Source organism: Protopterus annectens, chromosome 3.part1 (genome assembly GCF_019279795.1).
Source record: "Protopterus annectens isolate FY-2018-M chromosome 3.part1, PAN1.0, whole genome shotgun sequence".
NCBI classification, from domain to species: domain Eukaryota; kingdom Metazoa; phylum Chordata; order Ceratodontiformes; family Protopteridae; genus Protopterus; species Protopterus annectens.
The window spans coordinates 80,185,500-80,208,673 of record NC_056732.1 but is presented as its reverse complement, the minus strand read 5'-3'; the positions used below and the strand labels follow the sequence as shown (position 1 = coordinate 80,208,673).

The window sequence follows — 23,174 nt, the reverse complement described above, 5'->3', positions numbered from 1 at the left end:
GAAGATGCAATTTCCATGAAGCAAACCGTGTAGAAAGAAATTTGCACAGTCCTTCTTCCAGAAACAATATTCCTTAAATGTGTAACATGGACCATGATCACTGCTGTTTTAAAATTCTTTCATTTTTACTGTAGGTATAGGTTAGTTAATACATGCACACAAACCATGGGCAAAAAACAGCATGACTGCATAATGTATTTTGCATCCCCAAAGTATTTGTCAAGTTTAAATTTAAAGCTTTCAGCATTAGGAGCAACATTAACACCACTGGAAGCATATTCCATAAAGCTACTGCCTTTCTATTAAACTAATGACTGACATTTTCCAGGCAAGATACAACTTTCACAAGAAGAATTACAATCAAATATTAATAATCGGCTAGTTCATGTAGAATACAGTGTTAAGGAGAATAGCAAAGTTCTTTAGCTTTCTTTTTTTTTCTGGTGGCACATAAGCATGCATAGAGATTTTCTTTTTCCTTTTTTTTCTTTCTTTGGTTGTAATAAAGTTTATTCTGCTTTGCTGATTGGATAAGTATACTAAACAACAAATGTGCCTCTTTCAGGAGGGACTTAGGAGCGCTAGTCTAGTTAGGATTCCTAAAAGGTATACATTGTGCAGGTGCAGACTAAGGGAATCAAGTCTAGGACTACAGGATGAAATTTAGCAACAACTCATTTTTTAACCCTGTGCACTACGTTACGTTTGCTATATTTGTGCAGGTGCATTTGCTGGTCATTTAATTGCATTTAAAAACTGTTTTATGAGTGCGAGTATAATGTGATTTTCTCTTTTTCGCATAGATATTTTGAAAAGCAGTTTTGTATAGCAGAGGAAACAAAACTGCCCATGTTTCTCCATTGTAGAAACTCCCATAAAGAATTCTTAGGTATGTTCTTCATATGTTATTTTAGTCTATGTAAACACAAGGAATATTTAAACACAGTAATTATATTAATGACTACACTACCTTATTTTTGTGTTGGTAAGCTGAATGTGATTTTTTTAGATATAATGAAGAGAAACAGAGACAGAATTGTTGGTGGAGTGGTAAGTGAAAAATACTGAAATACTTTCCTTTATTGTAGTTTTTTTTTTTTTCACTTTGTGCATGTGATCAGCAGTTTTTTTTTTTTGTTCATTTTCTATAATTAGCAGCTGTGGTTGTATCTTCTGATACAGAGGATGATGTAGAATAGCAGACTTTAGAGCATTTACATCCATTGCATTTTATGTCCATAATAAGAAGAGATATGCAGTGTAAACCTTGGCTTTAGATGATTGTCACAGTTGAAGTGACACCCTGACCCCATGTGCAAAAATGAGAAAAAGAGATTGTGGATGGATGTGGATTCTGCTAGGTGACCAAGTAATGTACACCTTGAATGCAGTCAATTTACTTTCCTCTTAAAGTCCCAATCTTCATGTCTTTCCGTCATGTATTTTGTCATGGATTGTTTGTTGTCATTACTGTTGCCAGCAGATGTCAGTTTTTGCTCAGTTCATGTTATTTGGTTGGAGTTCCTTGCTGCTAAGACAACATTAACACTTTGTAAGCTTCTGTTCTTGTACTTGAGTGTATTTTAAAATGTCTGCTTACTGTCTGTAGTTGCTGTCTGCCATCATTTGTATTTATTAATTCTGAACTTTTATGGCCCAGATGCTTTGCTGCATAGTGACAGATCTGTATGCCAGGGTACCTTATAAATGATCTACATCTATTTTTAAGTGGTAGAAAATTGTACAGTTGCTGAAGGCACTAATCGGAGCAACTTGCGTATTTTTAGAATTCTTGTTGTATTATCAATTAAAGCTGTAGCAAACAGCTATCTTTTTCTCGGTCTGTGAACAGTACATGGGCAAAATTAGATATGATTAGGACAACTGCCACATTAGTAATATAGGAACAATACTAGGCACGCAATCACAAGGGCTGTAAGATGCCTAGCCATGTAAGTGCACGTAAAACATCTGTACCTCCTTTTCTACATCATAAAATGCAAATACATGACTGGTTTTGCTAAAATAGAAATGTGTTGTAAGTTAGCCAGATAACAAATGAAGAAATGAGTCTTGTTACTTTGCTGGGTACTTATCTTGTTGTGGGTCCTGTTACTTCACTAACTGTGATAGGGGACCTCCCTCCCAGAATTTACAAATGGCCTTGATTAATCTAGCACTGACCATATGTGTGTTCCAGAGGCAGTGGATATTACTATCTTAAGTATGAGTGCTGTAGCACAGTATTGTTTATGCTTGTACAATGAATCTGAGACTCTAGGCAGTGACATGCTTCATTTTTAAAAGAAATAAGGACGTGTATGTGGCCACTCATTTTCTTAGACCATGAAAAGATATAGTGTAATTAATAAAATCTTTGCAGCACATAGTTAAATTGTTGAAGCACATTAAAGAACCTTAAAGCACAGCACCTTCAGTTCTTTTTTTCTGTTTTAATTTTTTATGCTACAGAAGTTTTTACCACTTCCACATTTCGTGAACCCTCTGTTATGCATCACTTTTGGTTTACTTCATAGAAAACAGAATGGCATACATGATGATAACAAGCACTGTAATTCTTTCCTCTTTCAAACTGCCCTCCAGCTATCACTCCATCTCTGAATCTAAAGTTCCTTCAGTCTGGAAACAATTCTACACAATACCTATTCACAAAGGAGGTAACTCCACAGAAATCTCCAGTTTCCGACCTATTGCTATCCTGTCCCCCCCACTAAAGTCCTGGAAAAATGTATACACAAACAAGTTATGCATTATCTCTTACAGGACAAACTACTCACTCCCACACAGCATGGCTTCTGACCTAAGCATAGTACCACCACTGCTCTGCTTTCCTTCCTCAACACTATTTCTATAGCCAAAGATGATTATAAACTTGTCTCTTGTCTATTCCTTGACCTCTCAAAGGCTTTAAACACAGTCTCCCACTCTCTCCTACTAAACAAACTGACCTTAATTTCTCCCCTGACACAGTAGCATGGTTCTCTAGCTATCTCACTTGACTGACTCCAGTCAGTGAGATGGCACTCTGCTCTATCTACTTCCCCTTCCAGTAAGAATGGGTGTTCCCCAAGGATCCATTCTTGGTCCACTACTTTATAATATCTTCAACTTACTCTACTCCTCTTGTCCTCAGTCAACCATTGTCCAATACGCAGATGACTCTACAGTCATCACTGTTGCCAACTCGCCCTCCAAACTCCTATCAACCACCCAGTCATCCTTTAACTCGGCCGAGACATGGCTCTCTAATAATCAGCTCATCCGCAACCCTAAAAAAAAAACAAAGTTACTTCTCTTTCTTTCCAAGAACATAAACCATATCAAATCTTCCTTCTCCATAATGCCCCTCAACAATACTCCTATAACAGTTGAATCTTGCACAAAACTACTTGGAGTTGCTGTCGACGAGCAACTATAATTTGATCTACACATAAATAATTGCATCAGAAAAACCCACCAGAAACTGGGATTCCTATATAGAAATAAAAAAATTTCTTAACCACCGAAGCCAGGATTACTCATACACATGCATACCTTCTACATTGCTTAACATACTCTTCCTACTTACTTACAAATCTCATCTCCACACTACTCACAAGATAGCAAGATCTGCAGCACAACAAATCTATAAATCCCACCACTCTCTCTCCCTAAAATTCCTAAACTGGATAGAATTGCCACACTTACTTCTCCAATCTCAGCTCCAAATCATACACTCCATTCTCTATCAGCCTGCTTTTTGTCCAGCACTATCATCCCTCATCTCTCACTATACCCCAACTAGGAACCTCTGGAGCTCATCCCAAAACCTGTTAAATGTCTACATACCTAACTCAAAAACTGGGTGTAGCAATTATAGCTACCACCCCTCCATTGCTTGGAATAAACTCCCCCTTGAAATCAGGGCCCTCACACACCCCATTCAATTCAAATCTGCCACCAGTGAATACTTTAAAAGTCATTGGTCCTGCTACTACCCTCACCCTCCCTGACCCCAGCCATCTTACATAGTCATCATTAAATCAGTTTTCTCTCTTTCTTCCCCATAAACCACCCTCTCTCCCTTTCTCATTATACTCTCTTCCTTTCTCTCCCCACCACCTCTTAACCTTCTTTTCCTTTACATAACTATAAACACCGCAAGAATTACTGCTACTGTCTAAGCAATATATAATAATAGTATCTATATTCAAACTCACCAAGCTGCTTATATAACTTTCTATGTATTACAACACCTCATCATTACTGTGTACCAACTTTTATCTTTTTTCTTAGATTTGTACATGTTTGTAATTACTATAAGAATCAAAATTACCATTGTATTCTACTTTTTGTTAATTTGTATGTACTTGTGGAGCTTTTCTGCCCGGCCCTCCACTGAAAAGGGCTTTGGCTCAGCTGGACACTCCCAGTCAACAAATGTAAAATAAATAAGTAAATACTGCTGAACACTCTCCAAGTACATACTCTACTGCAGTAGAATGATTTCTTCAAGATTTAGAGGAGCTAGGATGTTTCACTGATGCTTACCATAGGAATCACTGTTGCAATGCAAGTTATCATAGATGGAAAGTAACCACAGATAAACCTCGGCCCACTCAGTCAGGTGTTCAGTTTGGACATCCCACCAGCAAATGCTGAGTAGTCACAGATGAACATCTACTTCATGCATGGCTAGGCTTAAAAAGGCCCTTGTGATCATTAGCCTAGTAAATGCCTATGAACCTAAGCCATCCCCAGAGTACTGTTGGTCTCCTGTGTACAATGATGATGTCAGTAGAACATTGGCTAGGAAAGGCAGAGCATCTGGCAGCTGTGTTTAGCATTTTTTACAGCATTTCATAACTTAGTACTTTGTCCCCCATTGTTATCCAGGTGAGTCCTAGAGTGATAAGTATCCTTCTTGGGATTTTTTCTTGATATTGTTTGCTGTCAACTCTGTATGGTATTGTAGCTACTATTATTTTTGTCTTTATATTTCTTGACTTTGATAATTTGGGAGGTTTTTTTCAAGAATGATAACATCCATGGGAAGGAGCACTAACAACTGTGCTTGTAGTTGATAGATTCCACCAAATAATTACCATCTTTGGCATATTTTCTGTCTAGGCAAAGATTGACCCATATCTTCCTGTGATCTTTGAGTGTTGTTTAAAAGTAAAACTTTGCTCTACAGAGCCAGAACCCTCTGGGTCATTATCAAACAGATGCTTCTGACCTTGAGTGAAGGACATCCATCTCTTCTTTAGGAGAGCCTTCTTAAAGCGTGTCCACCTTTGGAAAATGGAAAAAGCCAATAAATTGGTTACCAAGGATTCTACAGATAGAGTGAAGGAGACCATATAACCCAATCATCCCTTTAAATTTTGTGTCATGACACTTAATAAACAGCACACAGAGACCACATAGGTATTCTAACCTCTGTAAAATTTATATTATGACTGAATTTTTTTTGTACCAGATGGCATTTAGATCACTTTAGTTAGGTCATTAGCATTAAAGTTGTGCTCACATGTATGACAGTGAAGGTGTGAGGGTACCATCTTTGATGAAGTGCGACATTGTTGGTACCTATCTCTGCCACCAAGCTCTCCTCCTCCTGTGTTTCTGTTCAGCTTTACTTCTGAGCCCTATAGGTAAGCTTCTAGGAGCAGATATCACTATTACTGCATCAGACTTTATTTGTGGTGGATATTCTTTTGTCAAGCTTCCTCAGCCTGTAAACGAGGCTACACAGTTATGTGACATGTTGCTGTGGTTTTACACAGTATAAGAGATGTCTTTAACAATGTGATTGATTTTGAACATTTCAGAGCCATTTAGCCCCAGATGTTTAAATGTATTACTGTGTATGTCTAATATAGTTTAAGGTCCAAATTAAAACTAATAATTTTAAGTATTATTTTCTTTCAAATGGTCTGCCTTACATTGTTTCACTGTCTCTGATTCATTTTCAGACCTTGTAATATCAAATATTTTCACATTAACAATGCCAGTAGTTTGGGTTCACATTTCTGTTTAACAAAATGAGAATTCTTTTAAACACTCTTTTTTCCATTTACACATTTTAGAGAAATGTTGTTTAACACTGATTCTGTGAGATTGATTAAAAGCAGGACAACTCTTCCTGACACACCTGTAGCCACACCTGCTATAAGTCTTAATTGCAGTAATGTGATTGGTCTGCAGTCCATCTTTGAGCTTTTCTTTATTACAGTACTCCATCTTTGATATTTTTTGTTACAGTACATTGCCTCTTGAGTATCTGTTCTCATGTCAGTTACTTTTACAAAACATCCTGCCTTTGTTTCTCATTTGCTGCTTAATTTATTTGACTCTCATTTTAATGTAAGAACTCCCCTCTCATTAGATAATCCTTTAAACTTTGCATTAATAATTTCACTTGGTATGTATACATCAACAGCTTTTGAGATGGTTATCTGTTTCTCTAAAAAGCCTCCCTATTGTTTCATTTCTTTTGCCACAGATTTGTTAAAAAAAAATCATGTAGCTCACCAGGTGCACAGTCTCTTTAAGAACTTCTAGTCTTATAAAGAGGAAACCTCGAATTATGGCAGATTCTATCTCCAAATGTTGTTTTGTCTTTCCTCTTGTCAGTAAGTATATAAGGGTTCAATACCTCAGAGGCTTCTTCCCAACAATATGTTAGAATAAATCACACATTTGGATCCATAGTTTCAAAGTTTTACAATGTTTCCCTTATAATAAAGGAAATCCCAGTAGCTGCAGTTGAGGTATAGTCCCATTGGGAATTACACTGCTGTGGTTCCAAAAATAGATGAATCTTGACTTACTTATGCAGATACTTTTTGTTTTACTTCTGGCAGATATTTCACCACTGTTTGACTCTGGGCCATATCAGGAGGCTTTGTAAATAGCGAACTGAGTACAGGCATGAACTACTTCCTTAAGGTCTAGACTGCATTTGCATTCTGTGGGGCTTCTGTGCATCAGATGACATTATGTTGGTTAGCTCTTTAACATTACAGCTTTACCTCCATGTATGATAGAGCTTGATGGTGCCAGCCCTAGTGAGATAAAGCCGTATCTGTCCTCAGCTACAATACTTATCTGTCCCCACTCTCTTAACTGGAAGCCGACAGTGATGCAGTAGCTTTAATATAATTTCTTCTCAGACCTTTGTAGGTATTTTCGTTGCGTCATATGTTGACACCAGTCTCCATGTGCCGATAAATGACTAGCTTAAGGCACAGACCATGAAGGAACTCAGACTTTCATTGGATTTGCTGACATTTTGTGTGTTGGAATCTGCAGTTCTTGGCCAGACCATTATTATTTTGGCAATGACAGAAAAAATGGACACATTTTCTGTGTTGCTCCCTTAAGAATAGATATCCTGGGACATCTGTCCCTAGATGCCTGCCTCAGCCATATTTTATTATAGACATTTTGTGGAGGAGTATGTTGCTGCTTGTGCCAAAGTTCCTTCCTGCAGCATTTTCTACATCACTTGCCATGCCTCCTGCCCAAAGGAAAAGAGGACTGTCACTGGAATGTTGTCTAATCTTGAGGTGTTTTGTCTGTCTCTGCTCACAGAGCTGGTTTCAGCTGAGGTCTCTGTTGCAATTCTTCTGCAAGCTACCAACTTTTAGTGTCCAAACAGACCCTTATAAGATGAAGATGGAACCTGTTATGGAGGCTTCTGATTCCCATGATTCCTCCAGTTAGCTTTATTTGCACCACCATAATGATACAGGTGAAGAGAAATGTCTGCCTTTAGACTTCTGCCAATTTGGAGCAATCCCAAATTTAATGAGAAAGATTTTAAATGGTGAGCCAAAGGATTAACTGTCATAAAAGGTATTTGGAACTGATGGGGATTGAAGTACCTAAACCTACAGCTTTTCTTCTCATTTTTAGCCATCTGATTGCTTTTTGCCAGTGCCTGATTTGTGCCAAAGTCTCAGCCATCACTGCACAGCAAATCTGACAGGGTTTTATATAGCATATCAAAAGTCTGAACACTTCTACAAAAACATGCGGCACATCCAGCAGTCATTTGTTTGATTGCTGCCAGGGGATCCTAGTGCTAGATAGAGTTGGTTCAAAAAAAACGTGTTTTAGCTCTTCCACCCTAGGTATCAGAGCTGTAAACTGCTGGAGCCACATGTTACAGTACCAAAATTGCATCCTAAAGCAAATAGAGAATATGACTGGGAATTTTTCAGATACAACTTTAAAACAGAAACTTATAAAGCTTTTTCAGACTAGAGCAAGAGTTAGAAAACATTGATGTTTATTGTACTATACATTGTTGCAGTCCTGACTTTTGGGATTCCTGACTGCAGGTAGCCCAACTGGCTGGCCTGATTTCCAGAGCTCATCCTTCCCCTTGGGCTTCATCTGCCACCCTCACATCACTGCTGAAGGACATTGGTGGCATAACTCTGGGTCAGCAGATACCATCTACAGATTTTTCTTACTGTGCAGTATCACAGTCTTTGCATGCTGCCTGGCATTGTCAGTTTGCTGGTTGGCCTGTTTCCAGAAGACAGGTAAGTACAATTATAAGATATTGTAGGTTCATAGGTGTGTACTAGGCTAATGGCCCTGGAGCCTTTACAAGCCTAGCCCATAGGATTACCCTGGCATTGTGCCACCTGACCTTAGTTTCCAGTACCTCTGTCGAATAGAGCCACTGGAGTGATCCCCGGGGTGAATTTTCTATTTCCCATCCACTCATCAAGATTTCTGTTGAAGAGGGCCAGTGAGGTGCCCTGTTTGACATGTATGGGAAGTGTATTCCGTAGCAATGGAAGTCTCTGGGTTATGAACCTGTCCCTCCAGCACATTCTGTTGATTGTGGTAATGAGGTTGAGGTCTCTGGAGCGTGTGGTGCGGAGGGATTGGGATTTCTTTAAATGTAGCATTTCTAACAGAGCTGGGTCAGACATGGCTCTGTAAGTCAAGCAGAGATCGCCTCTAAGTAGGCGATATGAGACTGAGAATAGTTGTAGTTTTTTTAGTCTGTCCATATAAGACAAGTGTTTAAGGCCTAGGATCCTCTTTGTGAGGTACTTTTGCGGCCTGTCCAGTTGTTGCAGTTGTCTAGGGAGGTACATGCCAAATGGGGCATTGTACTCTATGAATGGCCTAATGAGGGAGAAGTAGAGGGAGATAAAGACCTCTTTTTTCCTGGTTGCAAAACCCTTAGTAATGATATGTGCCACACAGAAGGACTTTCAGACCACAGTGGCAGTGTGGTGGTCAAAAAAGTGGTTGCTGTCAACCTGTGTTCCCAGATCTCTTATAACACCTTCTGTGTTCAGTGGACTACTATCGATGTGGTAGTTCATGAGAACTGGGTTTTTCCCAAAGGGGATGACAACTCACTTTTGGCATTGAGCTTAAGGCCATGGTTCTGACACCAGTCATTGGTCTCAGTGAGGCCTTTCTGTAGGATGTCAACATCACTTGGAGAGTTAATAATGGCTTCCAACTTGCAATCATCTGCGAACTTTGTCAGCCAGAGTCCCTTCGTGTTGGCATAGACTTCTCAGAAGTAGATACCAAACAGAAGAGGACCAGGACTGATCCCTGTGGGACTCAACTCGTGACTGGTCGGCAGTCTGTCTTGGAGTGAACTACTTTCACACTGTGGGTTCTATCTGTGAGCCAGTTTGCAATACACCTAGTGATATAGGGGTTGATGCCTAGCTTTGTGAGTTTGGCCAGATCAAGGTAGGCTGTATGAACCACCTTGCCTTCATCCACAGCTCTGGTGACTGACTCAAAGACGACCAAGTTGAGCAGGCATGATCTACCCTTCACAAAACCAAACTGTGTGGGATCCAGAGTTTGGAGATTCCTTATATCCTTGTTTATTAGGTCCATGATGATGCGTTCCATAGCTTTGCATATCAGACTTGTCAGGCTAATGAGGCAATAGTTCACAGGGTCTGTAGTCACTCCTCCTTTGTGGAGAGGGATGAATATAGCAGTGCGCCATTCGATAGGGACAAAGCCTGAGGTGAGGCTGTGATTGAACAGGGCACACAGGTGAGGTGTCAGTTCACTCTGTAGTTCATGTAGAACACAGCCAAGGATATTATCAGGTCCCATAGAAGCTGTATTCTTGACCTTGGACAGTGCTGTTTTAATCTGTGCAGCAGTAATACTGGGTGCCTGGCAATCTACTGGTATTGTGATTGGTCCTTTGGGGGGGGGGTAAAGTTGGCACTGAATCTGTCAGCCAGTATATTGGCAATATCTGCTGGCTCGGTATAGGAGGTACCATTGTGCAGTAGCTCAGAGTAAATTTGGGTATTGCCTTGGAGGTTCTTTACATAACTATAGAAAGCCTTGTCTTTACTATCTGCTGCAATTCTTTTTTCATAGCTAGATTTAGAGGATTTGATGAGGGATCTCAACTTTTTGTTGAGGCTGATAAGGGAGTTTTTCCAGTCTTGGGACTTCATCTTTATTCCACATCAGTTTCTACCTTCTGTTGTAGTGTTTGTTTATGGCAGGGGACTACCAGATTGGCTTCCTTTTTTTGGAGGAGAGCGTCTTGGTTCTATTGGATATGGTGAGATCCATGCATTTCTGTACGTGTTCGTACATTGCATTGGTGTATGATTCTACAGTCATGTAACAATTCTCCATTTGCATGGGTGCCATGAAGTTAGCCACCAATATTCTAAGGAGCTCAAAGTTAGCTTTGGAGAAGTTTTTCATGGTGGTTACCTTTGCAGAGGGTGGGGGGATGTGGATTTCCAAGGTGATTAGTTTGTGGTCGGATCTAACCAGGGAGGTGTTGACTATTGGTGTAGAGGAGTGGTCGCCCACGTTAGTAATGACCAGGTCAAGGATGTTGCTACCTCTAGTGGGGGTAAGAACAAGCTGGTCCAAGCCATTGGAATTAATGAATTCCAGGAAACACTAGGCAAGTGTATTGGTACATGAGTAGATTTCCCATTTAATGGAGGGGTAGTTGAAGTTGCCCAGTATCAGAGTGTTAGGCTGGACCCTAATATTCTCCAGGGTGCTTAGGAACATGGAGTGAGTGTCTTGGGACATGGTTGGGGACCTATAACAGGCTACGACCTGAAGTATCTCTGATGCTTTATGTTGGGCTACCAGTCTGGAATTGTGCGCATCCTTTATGAATATGGAAACACCACTGCCTTTGGAGCTTCAGTCCAAGTTCTTGGGCCGAAAGGTGTGGAATAAGTTACAGCCTGGTAGTGCAGGGTTGCTTTCTGCTGCCTTGAACCAAGTCTGTGTTACAGCACAAATGTCGATGTTCTCCATTTTTAAGGAGTGCTTCGAGCAAATGCATTATGAGATTTAGACTTCTAGCATCGAGCAACATGATCCTCAGATTGCATTTGTTTTTAGCTGTGACGGTGGCAATTTGTTCTTTGGGACACTGCCTCAAAAAGGCACTATAAGGGTGGCAAAAGCCTTGGCCAGTGTCCGGAATCCCTGGGTGACAGATGCAGGCCATCTCTGGCAAAGCATTGAGGTCTGTCAGTCATTTCATCCCAGGCAGACAGATACTGGATCCCCTTAGAATGACACCAGAAACTTAACCAGCTTTTTTCTTCAAGAGCTTGATTTTTGATAATCTCTAATTCTGAATCCGAAGTGTTTATGTGAATAATTGTCCTCTATGGGGAAAATAAATTCTTTACAGGGAGTAATTATTCTCTTTTTTTGTCTTGGCCCAAAGCATAGTTTGGAATCTTGTTTGCATTTTGTCATTGTCACCTTCAAGGATAATCCATAGAAGAAGACAAACCTTCCAGGAGTCTGCAACCAAAAAATGGGGTATGTTCCTGGTTCCAGACTGCTGCAGTATTGGCCACCACTTAAAATAAACATTCCAAAACGAACCATGGGGAGATGGCTTGGGAAACCAAGAATGTCCTGAAGGATAACTCTGGTCTCCATAGATCTGTCAGTTTTGGGCACTGTAAGGTGCTTTGGCTGTCTCTGCTCACAGAGCTGATTTAATTTGAGGCCTCTGGTGCAAATGTTTTGCAGGTTGCCTGCCTTTGTTGCCTGAATAGCCTGCAATGGAAATTCCTGTTGTGCCTGGGGCTCCTTGTAAGAAGAGAAGGTTGGTACCTGCTGTGAAGGATTCTGATTCCCATGACTGACACAGATGAATTGTCTTATTTGGGTCAGAAACCCTCTTCTGCTGCATATGTGTTTGACACTAAGGCCACCCTGTCCTCTGCTTCTTCACCAGAGGATTTCTCCTTTGGCGACACTTCATATGATTAAGGAGTTCCAGTGGAAGTTTAAGAAATACTCCGAGGCGTGACTCAGATATAGTGTTTTCTTGGGCCTGCTAGAGCTTATAGCAGTTATTATTCCTCCAGTCATGGATACCCTGGAGGATGTGTTCACCAGGTGCATCTGTGGAGATCCCACCCCCAGAAGCTTGGCCTGTGCTGTAGAGTTAAGGAATTCAACAAATTCCTTTATAAGAATGTTCTTGCTGATCCATCTGTGATGTCCAGCAAAATATCTACTCCAGCTTCATGGCTTCTTCCACAAACCCTATTGTCAATCACGGAGAATAGAATACTTTACATATATGGAGAAAATTTACCCTTCTGCTGCCCTATCTTTCAGAGTCTTGAACTGCCAAGCCCACCAGCAATCCCTGCTGCAGAAGGTAAAGGCTAAGGAAGAGGACATGCAAAATAAGGATGTGAAACAGGAGATGCTTGAAATTTTGTGTTTGACACCTATCAGCTCATGTATTCACTCACTTCAAGAAATGTGGATATGATGCTGTGGGTGCATCAGGCAGAGAGCAGCAGCCACAGGGTCTATTATTTGGAGACATTCTTTGTTGATGACTTGATCCCTTCCAGATCACCTGAAGAGAAAGCTAATTAATACACCTTCAAACAAGGATGTCATCTTTGGACCCCAGCTGAACAGAGCTTTTAACAGACAGAAGGAGAATGGCAAGACCTTGCAGCCTGTTAAGCTGCTTTTTCAGGCTCAAGTTCCTAAATTCGTCAGGAAGTACTCTGCAAAGTTATGGCCATTATACCCTAAGAAAGACAAGAACAAGTCAAATAAGGGGGAAAAGGGAAAATTTCAGAAAAGGAAGGCAAGTGAAACTAATGAAGCCTGCAGGCCTTCACAGCCGTGACTCAACTAGGCTGCCCCCTTCTTAACCTCCAGTAAGCCTACCCCTTCTCTACCTTGATTGTCCCTTTTCTTTCAAAGAGGGTACTTCCTTTTTTAAATCTTAGGAAAACGTCACACAGTACCAGTGGGTCCTGAATGTACTTCATCAGTATTACAGATTGCAATTTCTCAAAATACCCTCAAATCAGAGCTAGTTCCAAAAGACTAATTAGACCTTATACTTGCATTCTTAAGAGAATGCAGCAGTCATAGACCATGGAGAATGTCCCTTCTAGTGAGGAAGGGAAAATGATTCTACTCCATGCTATTTCTTGTACCATATAAAGAAAGCACATGGAGACCAATTCAGGACCTATAATACTCAGGTTTCCCATTTTGCCATAGTTATAAATACTGCATTTCCAAAGCCTGTTACCCTTACTGTCACTCAAGCACTCATGGTTACCCTAGTCCTAAGAGGTGTTTGCCTTCACATCCCCATAGCAGTAAAATACAGGATGTTGCTCAGGCATGCAGCAGTAGAGGCACATTTCCATTTCACATCCTAACTTGCCTACTACACCCATAGTCTTTACCAAATGCCTGGCTTATCTAATTGCTTTATTGCATGACAAAATATATCCACATGTCCTGTTATATGGGTAACTGCCTCCTTTAAGCAGGATCAATGGAAGAGTTGGCAAGACTTTGGACATCACCCTGAATTGTTTCAGGAACCTGGGTCTCACCATTAACCTTCAGTAATCAAATCTGATCGCTTCAAGGAACTTAGTATCCTTTATGACACGCATAGATATGAACCATCACAGGGACTTCCTCTCAGAGGACAACATCTTGTGTGAATCTGTATTTTCAGGAGATTATTCAGCAAGAGTCAGTATCAGCAAGAAAGTTCCTCAGAGTGTTTGGGTTACAAGGCCTCCTGTATTTAGATGGCGCCACTGGCCTGTCTGCACATGAAGAAGCTCCAGTAATACCTCAGGAACAGGTGGTGTCAACATATCCAATCTTTTAGAGTCCTGCATTTCCATACTACCATCTTTTGTATTAGAGATCTCATGGTGCATAGCACACTTCCACCTTAGTTAGGCACTGCCATACCCAATATGAGTCTCACCACAGATTTCTCCAATCTAGACTGAGGGGGCCCATGTGGACTTTCTCCAAGTTCAGGGGACTTGTGACAGAAACAAGAAGAGAAAGATAATGAAGTGATGGTTGCCATTCTTGCACTGAAGGAGTTCAGCCACATATTCACGGTATGTAACAAACGAGGGAGGGCCCACTCTTTACCTACTGTATAGGTTTACAATGCAGGCTTGAGAGATGTCACAAGAGGAAGACGTGACTCTGACAACAGCCCCCTTACAAGAAAACGTGCTGTCAGATGGGCTGAACATATCTCAAGTAAACTCTCACAAATGGATATTGAACAGGGATGTGTCATTGTAGATCCAGCCAAAATATGGTGTGTGCCAGAAGTTAGAGCCATAGCTAGCCATCGTGGCACCTGGTGCAGCTTCCCAATTTGCTGTCCCCATGACTCTTCCTTTAAGTTGAAAAGCAAAAAAAAAAAAAAAAAAGGTTCCTCTTTTTACATGGCAATAAACTGCTTGTTACAAATGTTAAAAAGTTACCTACTAAATTCTCAGTACCACACATGGAGCACTAAAGCATAGTTGAATGATGGTACATATGCTAGCCTCCAGCTACTCCACAGAACAACTTAAATCAAACAGTACTTGCACTTACTCAGTGCTTTATAACTTCCTGCTTTGGAAGGAATGTGCAACACTCATGTACAATGGACAACTATACAAATAAAGTTAACCGAGATGTTCGTAGGTTCATAGGTAGGTACTAGGCTATTGGCTCTAGGGCCTATATAAGCCTAGCCAAAAGGTACCCTGGCTTTCGCCACCCAAGAAAGTTATTTTCCTGTGCCACTGTCGAGCAGAGCCACAGAAGTGATTCCCGGGGTGAATTTCCTATCTTTTGTATTATCATCAAGATTTTTCTTGAAGAGTGCTAATGAGGAGCTTTGTTTGATATAGATTGGTAGTTTGTTTCAAAGTATGGGAAGTCTCTGGGACAGGAATCTATCCCTCCAGCATGTTCTGTTTATTGTGGTGACAAGGTTTAGGTTCCTAGAGCGTGTAGCTCGGAGGTATTGGGATTTCTTTACGTGGGCATGTCCAAAAGCTCTGGGTTTGACATAGCTTTGTGTGTTAGGCAGAGATTGCCTCTGAGTAGGCGATGTGCGACAGAGTAAAGCTGCAGTTGTTTGAGACGGTCTGCGTAGGGCATCTGTTTGAGGCCGGTAATCCTCTTTGTGAGGTATTTATGTGGCATTTCCAGTTGTTGCAGATGTCTTGTGAGGTACATACCAAAAGGGACGTTGTACTCTGTAATGGATCTAATGAGTGTTGAGTAGAGGGGAACAATGACCTCTTTTTTCCTGGATGAGAAACCTTTTGTGATGAGGTGTGCCATGTAGAAGGATTTCCTGACTACTGTGGCAATGTGATTATCAAAGGAGAGACTACTGTCCACTTGTGTCCCAAGGTCTCTTATCACACTTTTGGTGTTAAGTAGACTACCGCCTATGTGGTAGTTCATGGGTACAGAGTTTTTACCAAAAGGGATGACAATGCACTTTTTGGCATTGAGCTTGAGTCCATGGCTTTGACAACAGGCATCTGTCTCAGCTAGGCCCCTTTTGTAGGATGTCCACATCTTTTGGAGTTTTGATTATGGCTCCTAGTTTGCAGTCATCTACAAACTTCGTTAGCCAAAGACCTTCTGTGTTAGCCTGTACTTCAGAGAAGTTGATACCAAACAGGAGAGGAACCAGGACTGAACCCTGTGGTACTCCACTTTCCACTGGCCTGAAGTTGGATTTGGAGTCTGCTACTTTCACAGTGTGGGTTCTGTCAGTGAGCCAGTTGGCAGCCCATCTTGTGACATAGGGATTTATACCTAGATGTCCTTCAAGGATGCATCTGCAGTCCTTACATATGGGTTGTCCTGCCTCAGGCAGCCCTTCAAAGTCTGGGTCTGCTTTCTTGCCACGTGGTGGCAGAAGCAGTTAGCTCCTGTAACAGACTCTTTCTTGCCTCAGCCGATTGTCAGATCAAGCGCTTAGTTAATAATTTTGCTGACTTGTGGGAAACAAATACCTTATAAGGATTTCCATTCCTACTGCCTCCTGCCTAGGCCCAGACCATTTTGGGGCTAGTTTCTCTTATAAAATGCTCATTTAACCAAGAAACAGAAGGACGCTGAAACCAAGTCCTTGGTACAACCGACAGCCTCGGCCCGGAGGTCTTTTCTGAGTCGGTTATAGAATTACCCTCGGTTCAGGAACCTACGACACCATTCATGTCCATAAAAGCTTTCACTAGGGCTAAAGCTGCTAAGCAACAAAAAACTCTGCCTCCCAATCTTTTTCTCAGGGATCCACTACAGGTTCTCAGATACTAAGTTTGGCTGAGGACCTTATTTCCTTAATTAGGGGCTCTCAGCCTCATCCAGACAGGGGCTCTCAACCCCCTCTAGACAAAAGGCCCAGGGTTGTGTCTGCTGAACCTTAGTCCTCTGATGGCTCTGCTCTATCAGACTACCAGGAGGAGGCCCCTCCTGAAGAGCTGTCCTTTGGGGAGACCCTTCACTCCATGAGAGAGCATTTCCAATGGCAGGGCCAGGAATTAGGAAGAGATTAAGGACTTTTCTTCATTTACCTCAGCATAGACCTTTGGCTATTCCTCCTGTTTTAAGTGTCATTGATGATGTGTATTCTGAGTCTCCCTGACACCCTTCCTCTGGCTCCTGTTAAACCCGATAGGTACTACAGGGTCCCGGACTATCATTTCCTTTACAAGGCCCACTCTGCTGACCCAGAAACTATTTCCCAGGGTCCTAAAGGTTGCAGCTGCCACTACTAAAAATCCACTCCCCTCTGAAAGGGAGTTCAGGGCTTTAGAGAGATGGGGTAAAAAAGTGTACACTTCTTCCACTCTGTCTATGAGGGCTTTAAATTGTCAATTTCATATGATACAGTACCAAGAGTATTTGTTAGATGAATTGCAGAAAAACTGTCCCTAGATCGTAAGTCACTTCAGGATCTGGTACATAATTCACAACAGGTTAGCAACCATTTCTTGCAGTGTTTCATGAAGCTTCATGTAGGTCAGCAAAGACAGGTGCAGTCATACGTAGACATGCCTGGCTGAAGGAACAATCTCTGCCAGATCATGTTAAGGCTAAGCTTTTGGATGCTCCACTGGAAAAGCAAAAGTTATTTGGCTCCACTGCTCAAGAGGTCTTAAAGAAATTTGAGGAAAAGGCAAAATCTGTACAAACAGTCAAAGATTTCCTCCAGGTACAACCACCAAGATTCAGCAGAAATTGGCCTTCTAAGAATTGGTCCTTTCCAGAAGAGAGATTTCAAAGAGGCAAGAACAGGCGTGCCAGAGGTAGAGGGCAAGCTATAGGCTCCTACAGAGGACGTCAATGGCAGCCTCCTAACAAGAGAGGTAGTGCAGGTCCAACAACTGCTGCACAAGGACAGACTCAATGACTTCACCTTGACCCCGCCGACCAGGGTTCAATTAGAAGCACCTTTGGGCGGGAAGTTGTCTTTATTCTCAAAAAATTGGCACAGTATTACAAGGGACAAATGGACACTGCAAATAATAGACAAAGGATACAGGTTCCATTTCCATACATTACCAGAAAGAAAGGGAATGCCAAACCTGCCACCAAATCAGAGGGCAGAGGCTTTAAAACAAATTGCCAACCTATTGCAAATGAAAGCTATAGAAAAGGTTCCTCTCGCAGAACAAGGCCAAGGATTTTATTCCAGACTATTCCTTATCCCAAGAAAAGAAAAACAATGGAGGCCTATTCTCGATTTGTCTGAATACTTATCTCATTGTGCCAAAATTCAAAATGCTGACCCTACAGCAACTCCTTCCCATGCTGGACAAGGGGTCTTGGCTGGTAACTCTAGACCTCAAGGAGGCATACCTGCATGTCCCTATCAGACAAAGTTGCAGAAGACACCTAAGATTTCTTGCAGGTTCAGAGCTTTATCAATTCTCAGCATTGCCCTTTGGCTTATCTACTGCAGACAGCCAACAAACTTTGGAAAAACATTTGAATTATGCCATCCGCCTACTGCAGGCCTTGGGATACACAGTCAACATTCACAAGTCAAGACTTGTGCCATCAATAACTTTTCTGGGTGTGGAACTAGATACAACCACCCAAATGAAAAATCTAACAAAACAAACTCAGATGACTGCAAGGAAAATCCTGCAGGCCCTGGGTTACATGGCATCGTGCATTCTTCTGATTCCACAAGCAAGGCTGCATCAATGGTACCTAAGGAGTTTATGGTCTCAGCACAATCACAGCCTAGAAGCTTTGATACCACTCATTCCATGCCTTCAAAAGGAATTCCTGTGGTGGGCCCAAGCAAGCCAGTCAAACAGGGGCCTGCCTTTCAGCAAACCAGTAACCAGCCAAACCATTACCTCGGATGCTTCAGACCATGGATGGAGGACAGATGCATCCAAGGTCTGTGGTCTATGCACATAAACCAAAAGGAAATGCTGGCAGTGATTCATGCAATCGAGGCCTTCAAGCTCTTTCTACATCAAGGCCACCTGCTAATAAGGACAGACAATACCACAGTTATGTGGTACATAAACAAGCAAGGAGGTATCCATTCCTACCCTCTTTGCAGACTAGCAATGAATCTTTGGGAACTTTCCCTAAAACTCAATATAGAGCTGCATTCCCAGTTTGTGCCAGGAAAAGACAATATACTGGCGGACAGCCTAAGCAGAAATACCATGGACCCACACAAATGGATGCTGCACCCAGACATCTTCCTTCAGATAACACAATCATGGGGGAGGCCGGACATAGATCTTTTTGCCTCCCACCACAATCATCAGCTGAAGAAATTCTGCACAAGGACATACCACCTACAAGCATGGAAAGTGGACGCCCTCTCTTTCAGTTGGAATACTCTAACAGTGTATGCATTTCCACCACTCCCACTAATGACCAAGGTCTTACTGAAAATCAAGACAGAGCAGCCAAAAGTGATTCTAATAGCCCCAGACTGGCCAAGGCAGCACTGGTACCCACTGTTACAGAGCCTGTCACACACGAAACCGTGGCCTCCACCATTATGGGCACTCCTTCTGACACAGCACAATTACAAAACTCTGCACTCCAGCCGAAAACCTTGCTGCTGACAGCCTGGAGAATACCTTGACTCCTCACCAGGAAAAGCTATCCAAGAGAGTGAAGGATATCATCATGGAGACCTTCCACGAAAAGACATATTCAGCAAAATGGAAAAGATTCCACACTTGGGCCTAGATGCCACAGTGATGAGCATGGCACATATCCTGGAATACTTGGCAGACATGCTCCATAATAGCCTTTCTTACTCTTCCATAAAAATTCATGCTTCAGCAATTTCAGCAGAATACAATACTGATCCACCTGTCTTCTCTCATCCTCTCCTAAGGCAGTTTCTAAGAGGAATTAAAAACATCAATCCTCCAAGAAAGCCACTAGTGCCTACATGGGACCTTAACTTCATGTTGGAAAAGTTGACTTTACCTCCCTTTGAACCAGCAGCATCTTTAGAGTTGCAGTTCCTGTCTTGGAAGACTGCCTTCCTTCTGGCCATAACCTCAGCAAGAAGAGTATCTGAATTGCAGGCACTCATGGCAGTACAACCATTTCTTATTTTTCATCAGGACAGAGTCTCCTTGAGAACCAATCCTTCATTCATGCCAAAGGTGGTATCCAGGGTCTCATTGAAAACTGACCAGCTGTTGGTAGCATATGCTGCAGGCATTCAAGGAAAAGCAATTTCCAAACAGACAATTTCAAAATGGATCTACTCTTATCATGGAAAAGCTGTGCCAGCTAACATCAGACCTCATTGCATACATTTTCCAAACATTACAATTTACCCTTATTATCCAGATCAGAGCAGGCTTTGCTATGGCAGTCCTGCAGGGCATTTTAGCTACACCATCATTTTCTTAGAGCCTACCATTTGTACCTACCATAAATGTAGATGTCCTCCTTCCCCTCTGTGGTACTTCTTGGGTACTTAACCCTCTTATAGCTACCTGGGGCTATCTATTATGGTGTATTTGTTTTATATTACTGTGCATGTTTGCAATATTTTGTATTTCTACCAAATTTAGCCTTCCTTAGAGGGTACCTGGCATCTGGGACAAGGGCTGCCTGAGGCAGGACAAACTGCAGATGCATACCTATCGGACATCTACATTTATGGTAGGTACAAAACTGTACTTTTAGTGAGTTCATCTGCAATTCCAGAGTGGGGGATGGTGTTGAAAGCCTTGGCGAGATCTAGATAGGCTGTGTGAACCACCTTACCCTCATCTATGGTTTTGGTGACTGCTTCAAAGAAGTCTGTCAGGTTTAGGAGACATGATCTGCCTTTTACAAACCCGAACTGGGTAGGGTACTGAGCTTGGAGATTACCAGTGTCATTGTTTATAAGTTCCATGATGATACGTTCCATAACCTTCCAGACCAGGCTCATCAGGCTAATGGGGCGGTAGTTTTCGGGGTCTGTGGTGGCTTCCCCTTTGTGGAGTGGGATAACCGTTGCTGTGCACCATTCATTGGGCACATAGCCTGAGGTGAGGCTATGATTGAACATGGTACTTAGGTGGAGTGCCAGTTTGTTCTGTAGTTCATGTAGAATGCAGCCTGGGATGTTGTCAGGTCCCATGGATGCTGTGTTCTTGGCTTTGGAGAGTGTTTTTTACCTGTGCAGTCATGATTACAGGAACTTTGCATTCTTCCGGTATAGAAATGGGCCCTTTAGGGGATGAGAGGAGGGTAAAATTAGCACTGAATCTATCTGCCATGATGTTGGCAATATCAGTTGGTTCTGTATATTTAGTGCCATTGTGCTGTAACTCAGAGCAGATCTGAGTGTTGCCATTGAGATTCTTGACATAGCTATAGAATGCTTTGTGGTTGTCTTTAGAGTCAGTGGCAATTTTGTTTTTGTAACTAGCTTTGGAGGATTTTATGAGGGATCTCAGCTTCTTACTGAGGCTGACCAGGGAGTTTCTCCAATCGTGGGATTTTACTCTTTTTTTTTGCAACAGTTTCTTCTGTTGTAAAGTTTGTTTATGGCAGGGGACCACCAGATTGGCTTCCTATTTTTGGAGGATAGCATCTTGGTTCTGTTAGGGATTGCACGAACCATGCACTCATGTAAGTGCTTATAAAGTGCATTTGTGAAGGATTCAGCAGTCCTACCTCTATTGTCTATCAGCATGGGTGTCACGAAGTTTGCCACTTCTGTCTTAAGAAGCATGAAGTTGGCTTTGGAGAATTTTTTTACGGTGGTTTCCGTAATGGGGGGTGGGAGAGGGATGTGGATATCTAGGGTGATTAGTTTGTGGTCGGATCTGACTAACGATGAATTGACCTCTGGTGTGGAGCACCTGTTGCCCATGTTGGTAATAACCATGTCTAGGATATTGCTGCCCCTGGTGGGGGTGTGGATAAGTTGATCCAAGGCATTGGAATTTATGAATTCCAGAAAACATTGAGCACAAGAGTTGGTACATGAGTAGTTTTCCCAGTTAATGGTGGGGTAGTTGAAATTGCCCATTATTAGGGTGTTAGGTTGTACCCTAATATTTTCCAGTGTATCAGGAAATGAGGATTGGGAATCCTGGGGCATAATGGGGGATCTGTAGCAAGCTACAATTTGGATTGCGGTTTTGCCCAGAGTTAGTTGCACTTGGATAATCTCGGATGCATTATGCTGAGCAGCTAGCCTAGAGGTGTGGATATCCTTAGTGAATATGGACACTCCTCTGCCTTTAGTGTTTCGGTCCAGGTTAGGTGGCTGAAAGGTTTGGTATGAATTATAGCCTGGTAATGCAGGGCTACTCTCTGGAGCCTTGAACCAGGTCTCTGTCACTGCACAGATGTCGATGTTCTTCATTTTAAGGAGTGCCTCGAGTGAGTGCATTTTGAGGTTTAGACTTCTAGCATTGAGTAGCAATACCCTCAGATTTTGCTTGCTTGTACCTGTTACGGTGATGAATTTGTCATTTGTACCATGCCAAAAAAGGGGCACTATAGTGGTGGCTAGAGCCTTAGCCAGTATCTGGAATCCCAGGGGCGACAGATGCAGGCCATCTCTGGCAAAGTATCGTGGTTTGTCGATCATGTCATCCCAGGCAGCTAGATACTGGATCCCCTTAGAATGACACCAGAATCTTAGCCAATTGTTGAAGTCAGTCATTTTGTCCTTGTACTGTAGTATCATTCTGGGTGATGGCAGGATGCTACTCAGGGCTAGGGTCATACCTGCCTGGGCTACAAGATTGGACAGCTCCTCCATGTTGCTTTTTATGTAGTCCGGGGAGGTACGTCTTATGTCATTCACACTAACATGGACAATAACAGAGTCATATTTGTACTTGTTGTGGAGTGACCTGAGTGCATGCATTATGTGGCGGATCCTGGCACCTGGCAGGCAGCTAACAGTAACTTTTTCCTTGTTTAGCCTGGTGAGTGGAACATCAGTGTGCCTGACTATAGCGTCACCTATGACTAGAGTGTTGGGTACGTTGTTATGCCTTATGGCCTGTGGTTGAATGGCACACTGAGTTTGTGGGCTGTGTGTCATTTGGGTTGTGTTGGGGAGTGGAGGTTGCTTGTGTTTCTGCTTTGGAAGTCCCTGTTGCTTGGGCAGGTTTTTACTGAGAGCCTCCGTGAATGTAGGTGTATGTTTTGTGTTTCTATGTGTGTGTTTTGATGGTGTAGGTTGTAAGGGACTATGTGATGAGTGTGGTGTGGTGCAAGTGTTTACCTTCTCCTCTTGACTGTCTAGTCCGGTCTTTGGTGAAGAGAGCTTTGCTTCCAGTTTGGCTATAAAGTGCATCTCTCACAGGTTGTAG

The 23,174-nt window shown here is 42.2% G+C and overlaps 1 protein-coding gene across 2 annotated transcripts in view; it reads left to right on the top strand.

Moving 5' to 3' along the window:
• Positions 1 to 803: 803 nt before the first annotated feature.
• TATDN1 (TatD DNase domain containing 1) overlaps positions 804 to 23,174 on the top strand; it is a gene marked incomplete at its 5' end in the record, with an annotated part of 159,822 nt that continues 137,451 nt past the window's right edge. For both annotated transcript variants that reach the window (XM_044066594.1, XM_044066593.1), the window contains 2 exon segments: positions 804 to 889; positions 1,010 to 1,050. In XM_044066594.1, coding sequence (XP_043922529.1) covers positions 804 to 889; positions 1,010 to 1,050 — 127 coding nt within the window.